Source organism: Thermobia domestica, chromosome 16 (assembly GCF_964235325.1).
Source record: "Thermobia domestica chromosome 16, izTheDome1.hap1.1, whole genome shotgun sequence".
NCBI lineage: Eukaryota > Metazoa > Arthropoda > Insecta > Zygentoma > Lepismatidae > Thermobia > Thermobia domestica.
Genome location: NC_137469.1, coordinates 184,142,638 through 184,164,416, shown reverse-complemented (window position 1 = coordinate 184,164,416; position 21,779 = coordinate 184,142,638). Strand labels below are relative to the sequence as shown.

The window sequence follows — 21,779 nt, the reverse complement described above, 5'->3', positions numbered from 1 at the left end:
TTCATAATCCAATGGAAAATTTAGACTTCCTTGACTTCTACAATGCAAATGACCGGCTATGACTTCTAGAACTAGGAAGACTCAGAAAGAATGTGCAAGAATGTTGACATGACGGAAAAATCATATAAATACTACCGGATTCTCTTCCGGGTATGAGAACTTCTATTTTGACGTCGAAACTCTGCGAGTCAAATTATTCATAATTAGTTTTGTCACTCCGTCATTCTGTCCATCAGAGGTTCTGCTCGTTATCGTTACCAAAAGTAAGTGATTATGCATTGTCTTCTCTAGTCTTTAAGTCATACCAGTCCACATCATGCTCTGTAGTTATTCAGTCATTCAAGATCAGTTCATTAAATTCTTATTCTAAATTATTTCTGTTATCGAATTTTATCTTTGGAATTCTACTCCCATGTTTCTAATTAATTTTGAGCTACGCTATCTACGCCCCCAAGACTTGCATTAATTTAAATTACTTCTTGGAGGAACTAGGTGGATGTTAAGGCCATTCAGTAGTTTTCATGTGTGAGAATTGTTTGGGGTTCGCGACCCAGACAAGAGGTCTCCGTTCGACATGCCTCCAAAAGTTTCTAACTGCCTTTTACGTCACAAAACCGGTCACGTTTAAGGTAGATTGCAAACCTATTTTAAGGTTTTAGCAAGATTGTTTAATTGTGGATTGCATAATTGTGAGAATATTTCACTCGCTCACTACAGAAGACTGTGAGATAATATGCCCATGAAGTATACTCGCAGTAAGCGAGAATAGCCTAGATCATGTTTTAAGATATGGTGGACAACGCGATACGTTTACAAAGATATCGTGTGGTCTGATGAGTCCACATTGAAACTCACATACATGGTAAAACGACACATTGTGTCTACTGGTTCGCTGTAAATCGAGAAATCTACATGTACAAAGCAGTGGATGTGTAATGTGTGTTGTCTTATCATGGTTTGATTGGGCAACTTTCCTTTAACGGCACAATTACCAGTGAGAAGTATCTGCAGATGCTAGAGACATAAATTTTGCCTGCCGTCAGAAACCTCTATGGGGACGAGAGGTCTCAACAAGATGGTGCCCGACCCCACTACCATCGTTTCAGTCAGTTTTATCAATGAAAATTTTCCCGAACGATGGATAGATCGAAAAGGGTTTGTTGAGTATCCCCACGTTCCCCCAGACCCCTCTCCTCCATACTTATGGAGGACTGTTAAGAATGTTGTTTATGGACAAAAGCTTCAAAGGTCGCATGACCTACAAGCAGCCATCGCACGTTCCTGTGCAGTTATCGAATTTGACAGTGCAGTCGGTAGTTTATAGAGTAGCTCGGTGGCATTGCAAGTGTATTGATGCTAACGGTCAACACTTTGAACACATGAACTAATATGTTTTTCACCACACATTGCAATGTAATGACAGAACAAACAACTGCCAGAGATGAGACGTTTCCGTCAGTCTATTTGAGAGTTACAATTAAACAGTGTATACATTTTCTTGAGCCACTATTGAGTTAGAATTAAATTAAAAAAACTTACGGAATTACAACCAAGAAATTGTTAATAAGAATCGTAAATACTAATAATCACGCCCATCTTCAAAGGAAGTTAGTTATTTCGAATTTGCTTTGTCAAAAATTCTATACAAAATTATCAACTTTGTGTACATTGAGATGGACTTTCCTTTCACTACTTTAACACGCACCTGATATCAATGAGTATGCGTGTTGTTATCTAGATTATGAAGCTTTAATTATAAGTGTATCATGAAAACGAAAGGTTATAGTTTGTTTACATAGAATTGTTTATCTTAATTCGTGGCTATTATTATTATTATTGTATACATATAAATGTTTGTGAGCAGTATTTTTGATCCGAAGCTTGTTCTTTCGTTCCGTTTGAACCGTTAGCAGGTTTCCTCTTTTAGCTTCAGGATGGATTATCGAGTCAAAAATAGTTCAAAAGACCCCCTTCCCCTCGAAAAGGAAACGCCAGTAGTGTTGTCTATCGTGAATTCTACCAACTCCTTTAACAACGCAGAGAAAATATATTAACAGCAACTTAGAATCGTGCAAATTACTCATTATTTTGATCAGCTTTCAACAAGTTGTATTGAGGAACTTTTTTTCATAGTTTTGATTTAAAAAAATCATAGACCGAGATATACAATGTGTTTCAAAAAGAATAGCCTGATTTTGGACGGTAATAATTACGGAGCATTAGACGTGCCGGTAAGGAAATGAGTGTTGTTTAAGTGGCGCATGGCCTAGAGTTTCAGAAAATTGCCGTTAGATGGCAGTCAATATGTGTTCTCAGTTTGCAGTCAGTCAGAAGCGGGGTTGGAAAAAATACAAAACATGTGTTTAAAACATGAAAAAGGTGTTCAAAATGTTTTAAACATTTTGAACAGTTTAAAACATGATTTTAAACACATTTGAAAACCGTGTAATAACGTATTTATTAAGCTTTTTTTTTTTTTTTTTTTTTTTTTTTGCTCTTGCAACATTTTAGTATAGATTAGTAATTCTCTACTTATTTCACATCACGACCCCCCTTTAATTACATCGTCTTGCTAGTGACTTTCGTAAGTACTTTCTTGGTTGTAATAAGCTTTTTAGGTAGATTTTAAAATCTACCTACTATAGAGATTTCACACAATCTATCAACATACATGGTGAAACAAAAGTCCTCACCACCCTTGGGCGTTGAGAACGGGTTGGGGGAGAATGATGAAACTTGAAAGTGGTTTGACACATCAGATGCTGTTATCAAGCATCATGGCGGATATCTTTGCTTGGTATTCAAAATTTCAAATGAAAAGAAAATTATGTTACATGTTTTAAGGCTAAAATTTTACCAGAAATACGGCTGTGCGGTTATTTTATCCCTAAAGCAAATCATTTCAGAATTACTGCTTCTGAAAGTTTTCTAGTTATGCCTGTAGGGGTTAAGCTCGCGTTTCGTGGAGGCGAGATTTTTGAAGCAAAATTTGATTACTATTTCGAACCTGATGCTAATAAAACTATTTTAAAATAATAAATTTTCGAAAAGTAATGTTTGAAGCACACTTCATGTTGTGCTAACTTTAGAATATTTTCTGCAAGCCTATGTAATTGGTTGTTTTTTTGAGTCAATAATTTAGTGAAGAAAGGTAATATTTGGGACGTTCAGAGCACAATAGATCCAAATCCATTTTCAATAAAGTTCAGTTTTGCTTAGCAAATGAATTCTATTTCAAAACGTAATATCTTCACAGTCAAGAATCCAAAACAAATATAACTAAAACCACGCGAAAGGCCGTATGATAGTTTCATATGGCAACCGTTAGACAGGGACGTTAGCGAAACAGGAGGGCAACCGCTCCCATCTCCACCCTGAATTTTAGATTTTGGGGGCGGTAAGTCACTTTTAGAAATCTTTTGATCAGTAAAGTCCAACAGAACAAGCTTAACATCCTTACACCGAATAAATACGGAGAACATACAGATGATTAAAACTGGAAGGTTGCGTAGGTCCAATTTCCAGAATTTTAAGCAGGCCCGAAACTCGAAAGTAGAGCCACCTTTGGAATCCTTGGGCCAAAAAAATATACAAGACAGCAATATAGGCCTGTAGATCCTTACGGCCAATGGAAATGGATTATAATTGATCAAAATCCGTATTTATTCGGTGTAAGGACTTCAAATTTTTTGTTGAACTTTGCTTAGCAAAAGGTTTCTAAATCTGCATTACTGCCCCCAAAATCTGAAATTTAGGGTAGGGGGCGGATGACCTCTAAATAGCAGCAGTCATATAAAATTCTAGATTGTATCTTATGTAGTTTTTCTTTCTTTCATCTCGGATTCCTGGTTGTGAAAATATGACGTTTTCTGTCGGTGTATTTATTTAACGTAATTATGCATCATTGATTGGCATTCTGAGCTTGACTTGCTAATCATTCCCACGCTGCAGCGTACACAATATCATGTTAATATCTTAAATTTATGAGCAAGGAGGGGGAAATTAGTCCTCCTCCCCCATTCCATTAACGCCCTTGTCTAGCGGCTATCCTATGAAACTATAGTCCACACCCTTTCATGTGGCTTTTGTTCATTTATTTCGTACTCTTGGCTACAAAGATACTGCGTTTGCTGAGCAAGAGTGAACCTTTCTGAAAATGGACTTGTATCCCTTGTACTCTAAACTCTCCATATCTAAAAATATTTTATAAAAACTGAGTTGGAGCCGAATTTAACCTGCAACCTAAGTTTGTTCGAAACGCATAAAATTAGTTTTAGTTTGATTGATTAGTCTTGCATCAGTAGTAAGGCTATATGAGACAGGCTTTTGTTTAAAGTGAGATCCGAACCACTAATTTTTAAATTTTACATCGGATCACATTCAAAATCTAGACAGCAAATTCCGACGTCTCGTGCCTCTATTCTCAAAATTTAATGTTGAAAGACCGAAAATTTCGCCCTCTAGCGTGGACATACATACAGATAGACGAATAAATTGGGATCAAATTGTCCCAGACACTGACGTTCGGCACTGATGTTACAATAAGTATCACGCTTTAATTGTTAGTTATGCAAGCGACTGCCATACCGTGCGCTTTCTCGCCTGGTTCCTTCATACAAGCTATGCCAAGGCATAAAGTTTTTAAGAAAATTTAGAACTGAAGTTGGGAATAGGGACGGAATAAATTATAATAAAGAACATATTGTTGATACAAAATTAATCTTTACCTAAAGTTCTTAGTTGCATCTCAACCACATCACTAGCGTGAGAATCATCAGACGCAACTTTTGGATCAACACTTCTACCATTTGTTTAGGTTTCCAGTTTTGTCACAGTCATTTCTTTCTTTCACTTTTTGCAGCGAGCTCGTATGGTCGTTTTCTTATCTGATGGAGTTTGAGTTACTTTAGTAAATTTGCTCCAAATGATGTCCTTTTTTCTTCCCGTAAAATTCATATTAAACGATTCCAAGTTGTACGGAGACTGACAACCAACAGATGCTGTATCAACGAATACCTACGATATTTTAATTTCAGAACAGCAATTTAGCAAATAACATTGTTTGTTTTCTGAATACAACACAAAAATTTGTTTCCATGATAATTATTTCATTTATTTTTTAATATCAGTTCTACAAGTAGTCCAACCTTCGACTATGACACTTTCTCGCAAGTTAACTGAGAAGCATTTAAACAATACAATATACGTTAAAAATAAGGGCGAAAAAGAGATAAAATAAATTGTAGGTCACTATATTGACCTGCTGTAGCCACGAGAAATCAAAACATTCACATGGGAAGAAAATAGTCGTCTGAATGGGGAGCACTTTTTGACTATTTTCTTCCTCTGATATATATATATATATTTTACAAAAATAAAATGAAAATAAACATGTGTGTTGAAAACAAAATGTTTAAAACGTATACAAAATTTGTTTTAAACAAAAGTATCCTGATTAGAAGATGACGTCCGCTTAACAGAAGGCGTTTTGTGTGCTGCAGTTTGCGAAGACTGAGTCATGATTGCGGTCCATCGAGGTTTTCGTTGGCGTTTTGGCATTGATCCGCCTGCACCCAAAACATTCGTCGTTGGTATCGCCAATTTGAAGAGACAGGATGCTTGTGCAAAGGGAAGCGTCCAGGTCGGCCTCGAAATTCCGATGAAGTGGTGGAAACAATTCGGCAAACGTTCGGCAGATGTTCGTGCTTCTACTGGTGGACACATAGAGCATTTGTAATAGCATAGTTAAAACTTGAAGATTTTGTGAGCATTTTCCGATTTATTCCATTTTTGTAGTATGTTCTTATCAATACATATGGAATTTTAAAATCAGGTCATTCTTTTTTAAACACCCTCTATATATGATGAAAAGTGTCTATGGATCTTATTAAATACTCCAAAATAACTGTACTCAGACTTGCCCCTTAACGTTTAAACATCATGAGTTGTATATTCAAATAGTATCTCTTGAGTGGAATGTAGTGTTTACAACGGTCACAAAAAGTGAATTTAAGTGAAAATCAACTTTACACTATCACCAAATAAGGGACAATTTGTGAAATTCCATTAATAACCGTCAGTTGAAACAACTAGTTCTTTCACAGAAGACTAGTAAAGTGCTGAATTTATTTGAAGTTTAACGTTCCTTTCAGCAGCTAGGCTATAAGAGACGGGACCTATTGATTAACGTGGAATCCGAACCACATGAGCTCTCGCCAAGAATCGATCCCGGGTCTCCCAGGCCAAAGGCGCGTACGCTAACCGCTTAGGCACGAAGGAACTCACTAAGTAGAGTGATAGAGCACTTACTTCTCGTGCGTGGGGTCGGCCAAGTAAGTTTGTGGTGAACAACATGGTATCCCTGGGTTTTCTCGAAGTGCTTCCGTTTTCTCCACCAATTCTTCCATCATCATTCACTTGCTTTAATCATCACCTCCCTTAGGGTAAAGGGACGTGAAACTGAAAGATTTAATTTCATTTCAATGGTAAGTAGACTTACAATTCCAGTCACAGTTAATAGGTAATAATTAGAAGAAATTAAGTTTACGGAATACTATGTGTAAAATTCGTTATTTCATTGGTATATCAGAAACCATAACTGAAAATGTTAAAGAGAAAGGTCTGGCGACGAAACAAAAACCATTGCTGAAGATGATCCCGGCGTGGATTGAAAAAAAAAATCATTTTAAAGGAAAGAAAGTTTTCATAATAATCTTTATGACGTGAGGACACACAAAGATGACGTGAGGGGGAAGAACAAACGTGTTAAGGAGACTAATCATGAAATAAAACGGAATTATTAGAGAGAAAAGAAAATGATAATAAAGAAGTGGAAAGAAGCAGATTGGTTAAAGAAGGTAGGAAGAGCTAAGCATATGAACTTGACAAGGGGCTTACCTATTAAGGAATTATTTCAGAGAATTTTGGATACTATAGGCAGGAAGATTAAATTGACAAAGGCCCTTATAAGGACCAAAAATGGTGGCACGTGATTGGTTGGAAAATGGACACGGGGCCTACGAGATTGGCTGAAGGCTTCAGCCAATAGAATTTATACTTTTTCATAAGAATGACAATACATATGTTTGTATCTTCATTTATGTTCTATAGTTTCTGTATAGTGTCTGATGAAGGATGTGTTAGATATCCGAAACTGTAACACATTATAGTTTAAAATACAATGTGTGTTAAAGCTTTGGTCACTATTTCTTTTCTACTAAATATTTATTACCAACATTTCTTTATTTAGCAAACAATTTAACTAATCTGTTAATCTTATAATTAATATGAATTCCCGTGGTTAAATATAACTAGCACAATAACTGATTGAATGGAGCACTTTCTATTTGATAAACTTAACACATTTAACTTGGTGGTTTTCAAACGATGTGCTGCAACACACTGGTGTATCGGTCATTTTCATCGGGTGTGTCACCAAAGTTTAGAATTTAAAAATCAGGAAGCATCTAACAATAGTCAAAACCAGTTTTTGAGACAGACTGTATGAGCGGTAGGAAGAATGCTCATTATTACATATCACTACTGTACAGAAAGTTATTGTCTTACAATGTTATGATTTATATTATTATTAATAAAAAAGCAAATAACTGTGTCACGATTTTATGGGCATTGCGTAAAGTGTACCGTGAGTCAAAAATGGTTGGGAACCACTCCTTAACTCACCAACTTCGACTTTTCAATAGCTAGTTACAATTTAGGGAGATAATGACCTATTTATTTAAATTTCGCTTTAGCACATATCATTTCTCTTCTTTACCACATCACTTTGATCCATTAGAAGTACTTGTTTAAGAAACATAATGCTCCACACTTTTCCTCATTGCTACCGTTCTGACACAGATACAAGCTTCTATAGACATGATGTATGAATATTCACTGAAGTCAAGTCTGTGAGAGGGTGTTTGCTCCTATTGGCATAGAGACGATAAATCTCCTTAGTATAGCATCCAGCAATCCTTACAAACAAGCGAAACACGAAGTACGGCGTATTGTAGTGCCGTCTATTGTAAAATGAAAACCCACGGAATCCTGACCATCATTTGATTGTGTTTTACGGCCATTTTTGAGTTTCCGAACATTTTAACAATAAATATGTTTGCTGTAGTGTTAATAATGAATTTACCAGTTAATAATAATAATACCAATAACAGTAATGATAATTAATAACAACTAAAAATGTATATAATATGTATATATGTATGAGGGGGAGTCCGAAAATAAGTTTCCTCTTGCGTGGGAACGCCTTGCCCATTCACGATACAATCCTGATATCGCACCCAGTGACTTCCATCTGTTTTCGGCTTTGAAGAAGACTCTCGGCGACAGGCGCTTTGGAAGCAGTGCTCAAGTCACAGAAGCTGTACGACGCTTCTTTCGTATGAAGAGCCCTCAATTTCTCCTGGAAAGGTTTTTGAAGGTTATAGACCGGTATGATAAATATCTCAATGTACGTGGTACTTATGTGGAAAAATAAAGGTACATCTGATATTCAATGTCACATGCTATTTTTGGTCTTGCATCCCCACCTCTCTCAACAGTCGCCTGCGGAAACTTATTTTCGGACTCCCCCTCGTATATACGAGGGGGGACCCAAAAGATATCGGATTGAAAGAGTGCTGCCGTTCCTAGGCGTAGTAGAGATTTCTCCTGCTAGGTGGGTCTAATAGAGACCTTCCCAGATCAGTTGGCCAAGCGGCATCTGCGTAGGAGGTTAACGTTTGATCGTATTATTGTTTTTCTCAACTGTTCTCGTTTGCCGCCTGCGAAATCGTTATGGCAGATTCCAAGGAACAAGGAGTGTGTTTGCTTCCTCAGGGTGTCTACTGACCTGGAAAACCTTGAAAACCTGGAATTAGCCTGGAATTTACTTTTGGATCTGGAAAACCTGGAAATAGCCTGGAATTGGACGAAGAACCTGGAAATTTTAAAATTGCTTTTAAAATATTGTTTTTGGGATTGGTATGGAATAAGTATATTTTTGTAAAATGCAAGAAAGTTATATACTACAGCATAAGTTAAGAGCCAGTAATAACTTATTCAGTGGAGATGTAGTTGAGAAAGACAGACAGACGTGAGCAGAGTGCAGGCGGTGAATGTTTTTGAAAAGTATGTTGAGGGTACAAGAAGAGACTAAATAAGATTTTAGTTGTTTGGCATGGTTGTTGTGAATAACAATGACTATAAAAAGAGATAAATTAGTCCCCGATGATGAGAGTAAGGTAATTGAAAAAGTTAAATTTCATGATCTATTAAGTTTGTGTCTTACACTGAGGGAATACTGGCATACAAGCTAGAAGCTTTCTCTGTAGTTGCTGCTTATTTGCATAGCATGAATCAAGCTTATTTGCTGCTTTGTGAAGACATTGGTTTACATGTTTCTGTAGCAAGAGTAGTAGACAGGTCTGGAACAACATTCCGCTTATACTCCTGTGCCGAAGCTTTTTAACGGGAGTCCAAGCCCGCGGATGTCGCAGTGAACGCCATTCCCGGTAGCAGAAAGGTCTATCACCGGAAAAAAGTAAAATTGCCCACATCTTAACGGAATCACTTTTTGTATTTAGGTTAACATTTTACTAGTCTTGCAATAAATCCTGTTACACACTAACAATTAACGTTTTATTTTTCAGCCATTAAAATGGCGAAAAATAAAACTAAATTCCAGGACTCGTGAAAGGTCAGTGGAAATGGGTTATTAGGTCCAACGATCCATTTAAAGCAGGTTGTAAACTCTGCAGAACTGATTTTGACAGTAAGACTATTCATTTCAAATATGGGAGCTGGATCATTGAAATCTCATGAAAAAGGAAAGAAACATCAAATAGCTGTTAAAGCTCTTAATACACAATGTTCGATTGTAAAGTTCTCAAGCAATGTTAACAAGGAGCCTTCCTGTACAAAAAATTCTACAGCGTCTTCCAGTTCAGTGACTGGCACATCATCTATTCCAGTTGTTCAGGAGAAAAATGAAAGCCCAGCAAAAACTAGTGGTGTAATAAAGAGTTATCTTATCAAAGATCAAGTGACGAAAGCAGAAATAATCTGGACATTACACAAAGTTACGTCATGCATCGGCCAGAAGCCAAGCGAGTGCAACGGATTTGTTTCCTGAGTGTGAAGTCGCTAAAAATATGCAGTTATACAAGACAAACTAGGTTATGTCATCAGTTTTGGATTGGGTCCATATTTCCAACAAACGTTACTTCGTGAACTGCAAAATTGTGAATTTTTTGCAGTATCGTTCGACGAAAGCCTAAACACTATCTCACAGAAAAATCAAATGGACTTAGTAGTTCGTTTCTGGCACAGTGACGAAAATAAAGTTTTAACACGTTATTTAACATCAGTATTCCTCGGACATGCTACTGCCCAGAATTTGTTAAGTGCATTTATAAATACTTTCAAGGACAAGGGTCTCGATTTTTGTAAGTTACTTCAGGTTTCTCTTAATGGTCCCAACTTAATTTGAAATTTCTGAGTGATTTGAAGGCCTATCTGAGTGAAGAAAATGGTGAAGGTCTACAGCTTTTGGAGACAGGAACATGCTCTTTACATATTGTTAATGGGGCTTTTAAAATTGCGCATACCAAAGCTGGTTGGAATGTGACAAGAGTTTTTGAGAGTTTTTGGTTGGAATGTGACAAGATTATTTATTCAAGGACTTCCCTTCAAGAAGAACAGATTTCATGGCAGCATCTGAAACAGCAGTTTTCCCTCTTAAATTTTGTTCTATTAGGTGGGTGGAGAATTCTAAAGTTATCAACCGTGCCATAACTATGATTCCTGCCTTAAAAGTTTATGTTGATGCAGTGAAAACAAAACCTCCTGAAACATCAAACTTCTCTAAAGTAAAAGCCCACATCTCTGATGTACTGTTGCCTGCTAGATTAGGGTTCGTTCAGTCCATCTGTAGAACTAGAAGAATTCCTCACTAAGTACCAGACAGACAGCCCATTACTACCGTTTCTATGAAATGACCTAAACACGTTAATTCGTAGTTTGTTAAGCCGCTTTGTGAAAGATGATGTCTTAAAAGTAGCTAAAACTTCAAGAAAACTGACCTCAATAGATGTTTTTGATAAGGACATCTTAAAAAAACTTAATCTAGTTGATGTTGGTTTTTCTGCGGTTACATCGCTTAAAGGAGTGAATGCTGATATGGTGAATTTGGAATATTTAAGATTTTGTTCAGACCAAGATATAGCACGAAAACTGTCAAATTTTAGTTACAAAAATGACAGATTAGACGTTTTTCTCCATTAACTTTTAAGTAAATAAGGTGTCTCCAATGCGTTTAAAACATTCATGCATAAGATATGTGTACTTTTCCATAGCAACGCAGCAGTGGAAAGGAGTTTCTCCATTAACAAAGAGTGCATTGTTGAAAATCTCCAAGAGGAGTGCTTGATTGTCCAGAGAAGTGTGTTGGTTGCTGTGCGTGTTGCTGGTGACATACGTAATATGAATATCACAAAGAGCATGGTTCAGTATATGAGGAATGCATCAAGCAGAAGAAATGAATATCTGTAAAACCGCGGTGAAAAAGAAGACAGAGCAGCTCGAGAAAAGAAAGATATTAGGAAGAAAATAAAAGAGTTGGAATTAACGAAGAAAATAATACTAACTGACGCCGAAGCAGAAGTAGATACGTTGGAAAAGCAGGCAAAAAAGTTAAAAGGGGGGATTTTGAACTCGGGAAAAAGTAAAAAGAGATGTTGAACTCCAGAAGTTAAATGTCAAAAAATGTTCACTGTGAAAGTTGTTTCCTATATTTGTTTATATAATGTGCGTCGTTCCATAACATTTTCAGATTTTTAAACTTTCATGTTACAGTACATTTTTAAATAAAATATAACTGATGACCAATCCCCATCCAAGAAGAATGTGCAGTAACGTTTAACAATATGAACTACTTTGCGTTAAGAATTTGTATTATATATGATCATGTTCTTTTTACTTCTAAACTAATACTAGTTTGACAAAAATGGCGGGAAAATAGCTTACTCACCGCTAAGTTTTACCAGTACTTAGCATAAAATACCACAAGAGTACTTTAAAGGGGAGCGCTTATAGTAAAATACACTTGTGGTATTTTATCCCATAACTTAGCGGTGAGTAAGCTATTTTGCCGCCATTTTTGTCATTGTTCATCAACACTCACGTGCTACTACTATAATATTAGTTTATTTGAAGTAATGTTTTCGACGGAAATTTACTATTATACAGGGTGAACCTTAACTAAATCGATAAACTTCGGGAGGTGATTCTCGAGCCCGAAACAAGAAGAAAATTCCTCTAACTTTTCTCCACGGTACATAGTTTTGGAGCTACAAGGTGCCGAAAGTGTGGAAAAATGAACTTCCGAGTCCTACATTTACAAACCTATCCAACGTAGAGAGTGCAGCTTAATATCTCTTTAAGGAAGTCTTATCTGTTCTGAACATATGATTTCCTTTGTGAGATCTTAAGCAGCACTCTCTACTTTGGATAATTTTAGAAATATATGCGTCGGAAGTTCATTTTTCCACACTTTCGGCGCCTTTTAGCTCGGAAACTACGCGTCTTGGAGAAGAGTTCTTGTTTGGGTGCCGAGAATCATTTCCTGAAGTTTGTCGGTTTAATTAAGGTTCACCACTGTACGGTATTGCTACATTAGGATATTTAAAGCTACTGCACATTTTTCTCAACTGGCCTTCTGATAGGGGCTATTTGTAAAATGTTTTGTCTTGTGTAAAATGTTTTGAGAACCTAGATTTCAGACAGTTTTTTCTTTTCATCTTGTCACTTAAAGAAACTATCACTTGCCATATGCATTCCCTAATTATTACCAGTTTTTGTTAAGAACTATATAAAATTGCATTAACTTATACGTGTTACAATAAATGTCACTGTACTGAATAGACCTGGAAAAAAAAAAAAGAAAAATAAAGCTTGAAAACCTTGATAAAACCTGGAATTTGAAAATGAACATTTGTAGACACCCTGTTCCTACTTGGAAAATCGGAAACGAAAACGTACCAAATGCTTCAACAGGCTTTCAAGAAGTATACTATGAACCGTACACAATTTTTTGAGTCGTTTGGGCGTTTTAAGTATGGTCAGATGAGTGTTGAAGATCGTGCTTGTACTTGGTGCTCTTTATCATTTCGAAACGACGAAAATATCGAACAAATCTGCCCCAAAATCAGCAAGGATCGTCGTTTCATGATCGATGATATTTCAAAACAGACAGGAGTGAGTTGGAGCTCGTGCCAGCGGGAGGTTTTGCAAATGAGACATGTTGCCGCTAAGTTTGTTTCTCGCCTGCTCACACAGGATCAAATGATTCATCTGAATTTGAGCCAGGAGTTGAAAAATCAGATTGAAAGTGATCCAAACTGTTTGACCAACATGATGACATTTTCCGAGAATTAAACAAAATCTAAAAGGAAAATGTTTAAATGGTGTAGAGGCTGTAAAAAGAACTTCGCAGAGCGCATTGGACGATATAAAAGTTCCAGAGTTCCAGAGGTGCTTCAAACAGTGGGAAAGAAGATGGGAGAAATGAATCGCATTTAATGGAGAGTACCTTGAAGGAGACTGAAAGAATTTTGTAAAAAATCGAATAAATTATTTTTTTTAGAACGAAAGTCTGGTTTCTTTTGGGCTCTTCCTCGTATATATATAATGAAAACAATGAGGAGGAAAAGCAGGCTTGTAACTAAGATGTTATAAAATACATCTTACAATTGTGTAGGGTATATGTATTCCAGCATCGTGCAAGATATAGTTTTTCTTACAATGTGACGTGGCAAAGATATTTATCCTTTCTTTTGTAGATTTCACTGTGCGTTTGCCATGTAAATAAAATGAACGCATAATTTTCCGAAGAATGTATTCAAGATTTTTTAAAAATTTCAACATCCATTATTATTATTATTTTGTTTCGAATGTTTCTACTTTGAAATGTTCTATTTATAAAACTATAGATACTGCAAACAAATATTATTCTGTTGTAGATATTTTTCAGGCTAACTTTGCTGAAGTTCGTTCAGAACTTATGGAATTACTAAAAGACCTATAATGTTTATTTATTTAATTTAATGAGGTGCATTTGAAAGGTTTTCCTTAAATGTTACTAGTTTGTATTTTAGTCATGTATCTTTTAGTTTCTTATTATCTTTTCTTTTCTTCTAAGTTTAAGCTTTTTTCTTTTCTGATACTGCACTTTTTCCCTTTTATTTTAGTTACGAGTCTTTATTTACATGTCATATGTAATCTTTTTACTTTTTTTGTATGTTCGTTTTATTATTATTATTATTATTATTATTATTATTATTATTATTATTATTATTATTATTATTATTATTATTATTTTACGATATCGATTGCATGTATACCTTGTGTTGCTGGTGTATTTTGCCTCCTGTTAAATATAATCTACGACTGTTGTATATGTAGGGTTACGTGTATTATGTCCCTGCTGTTTGGGCGCACTAGTGGCTATGTGTGCTGTCTAATAAATTATTATTATTATTATTATTATTATTATTATTATTATTATTATTATTATTATTATTATTATTATTATTATTATTGTTATGTACGAAGCACAGTTTGAAATCGTATTTCCCTCTTTTGCGTATTTCTATTTCATAGTTACAGCATTTGTAAGAGATTTTGTCAAGAGAGTATATGTTGTTTGTCCACCCTTGTCCACCCTTGTTTGTCCCTTTTAGTGTTAAGAGATTTTGTCGTGAAAATGGGACCAAACAATTCCGAATATCACGAAGCAAAGAGGTATGAAACAGAAGGCTTGTCATGTAGATACTAGCTATAATCCTGTAAGAACACTTAACAGTGCGGACGAAACTCTATACCAATTGGTAGAATCAAATGAACTTGTTGTTAGCGCCCGAACTATGATATTTGATCCGAATGTTTCTAATTCTAATTGCTGGCACATGCAGTTTGACATATACACCCAAACTATCTCCCTTATAAGGGGCTGCGGTGACTCAGTGGTAGAGCGTTCACGTCCGGTGCATGGGATCCTTGGTTCGATTCCAGCCCGCGCCAGGTAAACTTTATGGTGGCCAAACACCATGTACTTGGATTTTCTTGGGGTTCTCCCGTTTCCTCTTACTTTCTTCATTCCACCATTTCATTAATTTTTCATCATTGCCGTCTCCTTTAGCCTAGCCGGCATAATCGTGGGACGTAAAACAAAGACTTCATTTCATTTCTTCCTTCCAAATATATATTTAGTCTAGGAGGTATTTTTTCCCAAACTTTTCCTTGAACGTAGCGTTGGGAAGGAGGAGTTGTATTTGAGAACAGTAGGCTGCAATGTTCGGAAAGTAAGAGAATAAAGAGAATTGTTTATTATTATTATTATTATTATTATTATTATTAATCATTTTTCTTCCTATTACTTATATGTTCAGTTTGTGTGTGTGTGTGTGTGTGTGTGTGATGTGTGATTTCGTGTAAAGTTGTTAGGTTTTTTATTGTAAAGACATCGCTAGACTCTTAGCGTACAAATTGGTGAAGATTCTTTTAGGTTCTAATACCTATTTTCAGGTACTAAAGTAGTGTCTTCATTATTTCATTAAAAACGTACAATAAAGCTTTATACTTCTTTTTTTTTTCAGGCATAGAGGCATTGTAGAACATGTTAGTATTGTTTCACACCTTTTTGCGCCGAGACATACGGGGTGATGACGTCATAACTTTTTTAAAAAAATATTTTTTCGTTAGGCCTATTTTTATTTTTTTGGCGGGCTTACTTTTGCACCTAGAAGATTGAAATTTTGCACAAACATTCAGTCCACCGAGCAGTATTTATCAGATTTTTTTAAGATCTCTGGGTTAACACAGGGGTGTCCAGAGGGGCAAAAAGGTAAAGAAAAGGGTTATTATTATTATTTTTTTTTTTACCAAAAAATCCTTTTTGCGCGATTTTCACGCACCAGATACATGATGGAGACATGTGAATAGTACCGTTTGAAAGGCTATTCTATTCTGAAGAAAATGAGGTACCAAACATGACCTTAGGATTAAATAGGGATGTCCCAGGAATTTTTAAAATCTGAAATCAGGTTTTTCTTTTGCAGTAATCTGGGTCATTGTGGGGATCATTTGTAAATATTTTCCCCGCCCTTACTATTCGAGATTAGAAGCTTGAAATTTTGTACACACATTTCTTAGTATTTTTCAGTTGATTTTCGGAATCTCTACGTTAACACAGGAGGGGGAGGGGGTCCAGAGGGGCTCAAAATTAAAAAAAAAAATCAGGAATATACCGATTTCTCTCGAAATTTCCCGCCTCAGAGACATGATAGGGAAATGTGAATGGTACCGTTTAGAAGGGTGCTCTGTTGTTATAAAAAAAAAAAAAAAAAAAGTATGAACCATGATCTTAAGATAAATAGGGATGATGCTGTAGCGGCTTGACTGAAAATCTATAATTAATCTGAAAAAAGGCCAGAACCTAAAAGAGTTAAAGAAGTCAGTTTTAAAAGTGGACCACATTTTACATGTTGTATGTCTTATGAATGTCTACTTCTGTTTCTTAACCGATATTTCGAATTTCTTCAACGAGTTTGTTGACAGGAAAGGAATCATTTTACATGAGTAGTGAGTTTACAATTGAAAAAAACTTTTCGTAGAACAAAAATGTGCAAAGAATCAGGAGCTATGTATAAAAATATCCAACATGTAGGGTAGAAGTAACTAAGTAATACAATATTGCCAGTTAAGCTTATGGTAACCAAATATAATATGAAAGTTGCTAAATGCCGTTGATATAGTAAATACTGTTGTTTATTCTTGTTTTGCTGTGAATTGTAAATATAAAACGTTTGTTATTGCCTATATTTTTTCCATTTGAAATTCTCAGTGATTTCGTGTGAAATTGTTTGAAGTTCGCTTTTATCAATATTGAGAATTGGGTCTTTGTACACATATAGGGTGGTTTTAAAGTGTTTGTTCGCAACTCTGATTATGTAAGACCTTGACTCTGGAAAACAAGTAAGTTTCCAATAATAATCAAGTAAGGCATACAATATGTACAGATTATTACTAATGTGTTGTAACACAAATTCTAGATAGTTCACGTCTAGTTAGTTTGTAAATAACGTTCTGCACGATGCATACTTTTAAAATTTTAATGAAGTTTGGATTTTTAAGGAGATATGAATGAAATGCTTATCGAAATTACTCTCTTTCAGAATGCAGATGAACAACAAACCACAAAAGGTTGTTCGTCGAAGAGGCCATCTATTTTGACTTGGTTGGAATTGAAGTATTTATACAGTAAATGCGTAGAACCGCATTTCTTGGATATAACAAATGAATTTTCAGATAGTGAGATATTTCTAGTCGATGGAGATTCCTTGTTGCTGGATGCATTCAATGATAAGAACTATAATCGTAATTTTGGTGGTCAGTTGCTGCATGTAATTTATCTCTGTGAAAGGAAGTTGCAGCTGTTTGTCAGGAAAGGTGGTGTATTTCATTTGATTTTCTTCAGAACTTGGGAGAACCTCTGGAGAAATGAACCGTCTGTAATGCTTGCCAGAGTGGCTATTATGCTTCATTTCAAGTACAACACATCGTTTGAAGTGTATGCTTTTGACGGAATGTGGGACAGTGAATTTTTGTTTCATATTAATCATTTCAAACCCACATTCATGCTGATGAAGGTCGAGAGTGAATATCGTCATGCAGATGTTGGTTGTTTGCTTCTTGAGAGTTTGCTCTGTGCGTTGATAACGTGTCATTTAAACTGCGTTGATATAGATGGTTTACATCCAGGTGTATCTGATCTAAAAGGTCATCACATGTCCAGTGAACGTAATTTGTTTTTGATGAAGTATATTGAAAAAATTCGAAGTATTTTCTGTAATTTAGCCAGCCAGCATAAATCTCTCTTTGATGAGCGTAGAAGTAATTGCAGTCACAAGGATAGAATTCTTGAATTACATCGGTTACTTAAAGTAAATGGAATGAGGAAAACAGTAACAGTGTTAAGTTCAGTCTTATATCTTGATAACTATGGTGAAGAAAACTTGGATTTGGTGCGAGTGTTCATTGCTTGTTCAAGCTTAATTGAAACTTTCCCTTTAAAATATCGTGGAGTAAAGCTCATTCAGGCAGAGTTACCGGCAACTCTTGATCAGTTTATAATTCAAATACAAGCTTGTATGACTGATGTTCTGTTGTGCCTTCACGAAGCCGAGTTGTTCCGTGAAGATGAAATGAATGCAATTGGTGACATGTGGCATGGATTATTTTTTATTTATTTTCTTTCTGTTTTAGAACTCAGGTTTTTTGACAAACAAAACATCCTGGAAGAAGAGAACAAAATTACGTATGAAAATCTTACGGAAGAACTTGCCAGGTTACGTGGCAAGGAAATACAAAAATATCCTGTTTTATCACGTAAAATTCTATGTGGTACTGAACGTCCTTTTAATCTTAGTACAACTAAGAAAATTTTGGTTAAAACCAAGGAAAATAAAGCACCTAAATCATTCAGAAAATTTCTTGAACGTACTTTGAAATCACTTCCGGAAGAATCTCTCACGGAAGAAGTTGATGACGCGTTTCCTGCGTTGAATCAAGTGAAGAATGAAGTGGAATCCAGTGAGAACGTAGACATTGTGCCTGATGCGTGGGACGCAGATGAACCAGAGCGAAACTTCCGAGAAAAGGCTGGCATAGAAGATGATTTTCTTCTGCCTAGTAGTAGTTGTCTGTACACAGAATTTGGTGGAGACTTCCTCAACTCGGGTTACTTGGTGAGTTTAAAACATACGGATGCCAAACTTTTAGAATACGTTACTCGTGACACAGATTTTCTTGAACGTTACCACTGGCATTCAAAACGGTTACTAAGTGATGAATTGGTAAGGATCAAAGACATATCTATCAGCGTGAGTGGCTGCACTAATGAATGGCAAAGACGGTGCATTCAGAAGCAACGTTCAAAGTTCTCCAGATTCATGTTTAAATATGGTGTGAACCTAGGTGCGAAGCCAATGCAACAAGAGTCACTAATGGCACGTGATGAGAAATCGAAAATGAAAGAGAAACAAAAGCAGAGCAAAAAAGCGTTGGAAATAATTCGAATGAATGAACAGAAAAAGAAAGAAGCCCTGGAAAAGAAGGAAGTGGAAAAGATCAATAATTTGGAGAAAAATGTAGAACATTTGATGAAATCAAATGAAATGAAAGGAGCACTTTTACAAGTAGATAACATTTTGAAGACCCTTGAAACAAAAGATTGTATTAGAAAGGCTCTTTTGAAAAAGGCTTTTGTATGCTATTCCTTGTGGCACGAGGAATGCGAAATCCATCCGAGAATTTCAGAAAGGGATACAACTGCAGCAGAGAAGCTTTTCCTCGTCTTAAAAGATTTGTTAAAAGATCATAATTCAGCTCTCACCTCTCAAGACAAAGCGGTTATTGCGAATTATCTATGTGAATTGGGTTTTACTGATATGGCGAAATTATTAAACCCGAAATGTAAGAGTACTAATCAAAGTATTTGTTCTTTGCACTTGTCTCCAATTCGTTTCCAGTTGAAGTATTTGTCGTATGCATTGGATCGAGATGTAAGAGTAGATCCTGATCCACGAGTGAAGGAATTCATACCAGATACGTGGCAAAGAGAGCTATTCGATGTCATTGACAAACGTCAGTCCGCCCTGATAGTTGCTCCTACGTCTTCGGGGAAGACCTACGCCTCTTACTATTGTATGGAGAAAGTGCTAAGAGAAAGTGATGATGGAGTGGTAGTGTATGTATCACCAACGAAAGCTCTAGTAAATCAAGTGGCTGCAACAGTTTGTGGACGTTTTAGTAACAAAAAAATGCCTCCCGGGATGTATGTGCATGGTGTATTTACAAGGGACTTCAGAAGAAACACACTAAATAGTCAAATACTTGTAACAGTTCCAGAATGTCTAGAAATTCTTTTACTGTCGCCTCACAGATACGATTGGGTGAAGAAATTACGCTATATCATATTTGATGAAGTTCATTGTTTGGGTGGTCAGACTGAGGGTTCTGTATGGGAACGCACAATGATGTTGATTCGATGTCCTTTTCTAGCATTGTCGGCAACAATTCGTAATCCAGAGGATCTACATTGTTGGTTACAAGAAGCTGAATTATTCAAAAAGCAGAGAGACGCGTTAGATAATTGTAGCAGACCAAGTTCTTCATACGTGGTAAAACTAGTAATACATAAAGACAGGCACGCCGATTTGAGTAAGTTCGTGTACTCTGTATATAAAGATAGGGATAGTGAAGGAACTTCAAAAAATCGGATGTTTAAATCTTTGCATCCGTATTCTTTGCTAAATAATACTGTTATCCAGCAACATGCAGGAATACCTAAGCATGTAACGTTGTCATCTAATGAGGTTCTTCAGTTATATGACGCAATGAATTCTGTATGGCCGGATAACCATGAAATCCAAAGCTTGAATCCAGATATATATTTTTCAAATTCGTCAGAAGTTGTTTTTCTTTCACGCTCAGATGTTAAGAAATATGAAAATCATCTGAAACCAATAGTTTTGACGTGGATCAAAAATCATGAAGATAAGTTCCAAGAACTTCTAAGTGTCCTTAGGGGTGAGACTGATGTTAAACCAGAGCCTCAGGACGAGCCATGTGATATTCATTTTATTAACAAAGAGATTTTATTTCTTGTTGAGAAACTGCGAAGAGAAAATATGCTACCAGCATTAATTTTTTCTTACAATCGTTATCTTTGTGAAATATTGACAGATGTTGTTACTGACTTCTACGTTGAGAAGGAATCTAATATTCGAGACATGCAAGAGAATAAAAGGAAGCAAAACAAAGTAAAAGAAGAAGAAAAGAAATTGAAGAAACAAGAAAACGAGGAAAAAACATTCAAGAACGAGAAACTAAAATATAAACGTCCTCCATTAGAAAGGATTAAACTTATGGATGATGATATGATCAGTTCTTGTACTTTGAGAGCGGTTGGAGCTGTTGACAAAGACGATTTAAAGTTCATAGAGCAAAGACTCACAGTGGTTAGAAGCAGAGAAGTGAATGGTCGAAAGAAGTTCGAAGTAGTATTAGACGACGATACCAAAGCATTTATTGCTGCTCTGAAAAGAGGTGTTTCGTACCATCATGGTGGCTTGCCTGCTAAGAAAAGGGGAAGTGTAGAGATGCTTTTCAGAATGAAGTTTCTGGGTGTTGTATTTGCTACAGGTACACTAGCCTTAGGCATCCACATGCCTTGTAAAACAGTTGTTATTGCAGGAGACAGCCCGTTTCTTAACTCTCTCGAGTACCACCAGATGTCAGGAAGAGCTGGAAGAAGAGGCTTCGATTTAGCTGGCAATGTTATCTTCTTTGGGGTTCCGAAGAGAAAAATGCAAAGACTTGTGACTGCTCGTCTCCCTATGCTCGTAGGGAACTTTCCGATCACCGTGTCTCAAGTATTAAGAGTGATGCTTCTGGCAAGTAAAGCGTCGTCCAAAGGCAAACGATCACAAGAAGCTCAGCAGGATGCGGTTTCCAGGTAAGAAAAACTTAAATTTAGGGCTGAATTTTTGTAACAATTTTTCACAGTGATGTGGATAGGCCAAATTTTTGAAGTCTGATCCAGTCCGACTAAAAAGCTGGGAATCAGAATTTTATTTGATCTTGCTTTGGGCTGAATTGACGTATTTGAATATTTAATACCTTAGAAGTTATAATAATAATAATAATAATAATAATAATAATAA

General features: G+C 36.0%; 1 protein-coding gene across 2 annotated transcripts in view; it reads left to right on the top strand.

Moving 5' to 3' along the window:
- Positions 1 to 21,779, top strand: part of LOC145673550 (putative ATP-dependent RNA helicase DDX60) — a 113,568-nt gene that overhangs the window by 40,567 nt on the left and 51,222 nt on the right. Inside the window, exons 4-5 of one of the 2 annotated variants that reach the window (XM_081743368.1) lie at positions 13,836 to 13,856; positions 17,229 to 21,571. In XM_081743368.1, coding sequence (XP_081599494.1) covers positions 13,836 to 13,856; positions 17,229 to 21,571 — 4,364 coding nt within the window. The remainder of the gene's footprint in view (positions 1 to 13,835; positions 13,857 to 17,228; positions 21,572 to 21,779) is intronic. The other variant, XM_081743369.1, reaches the window with a different exon arrangement.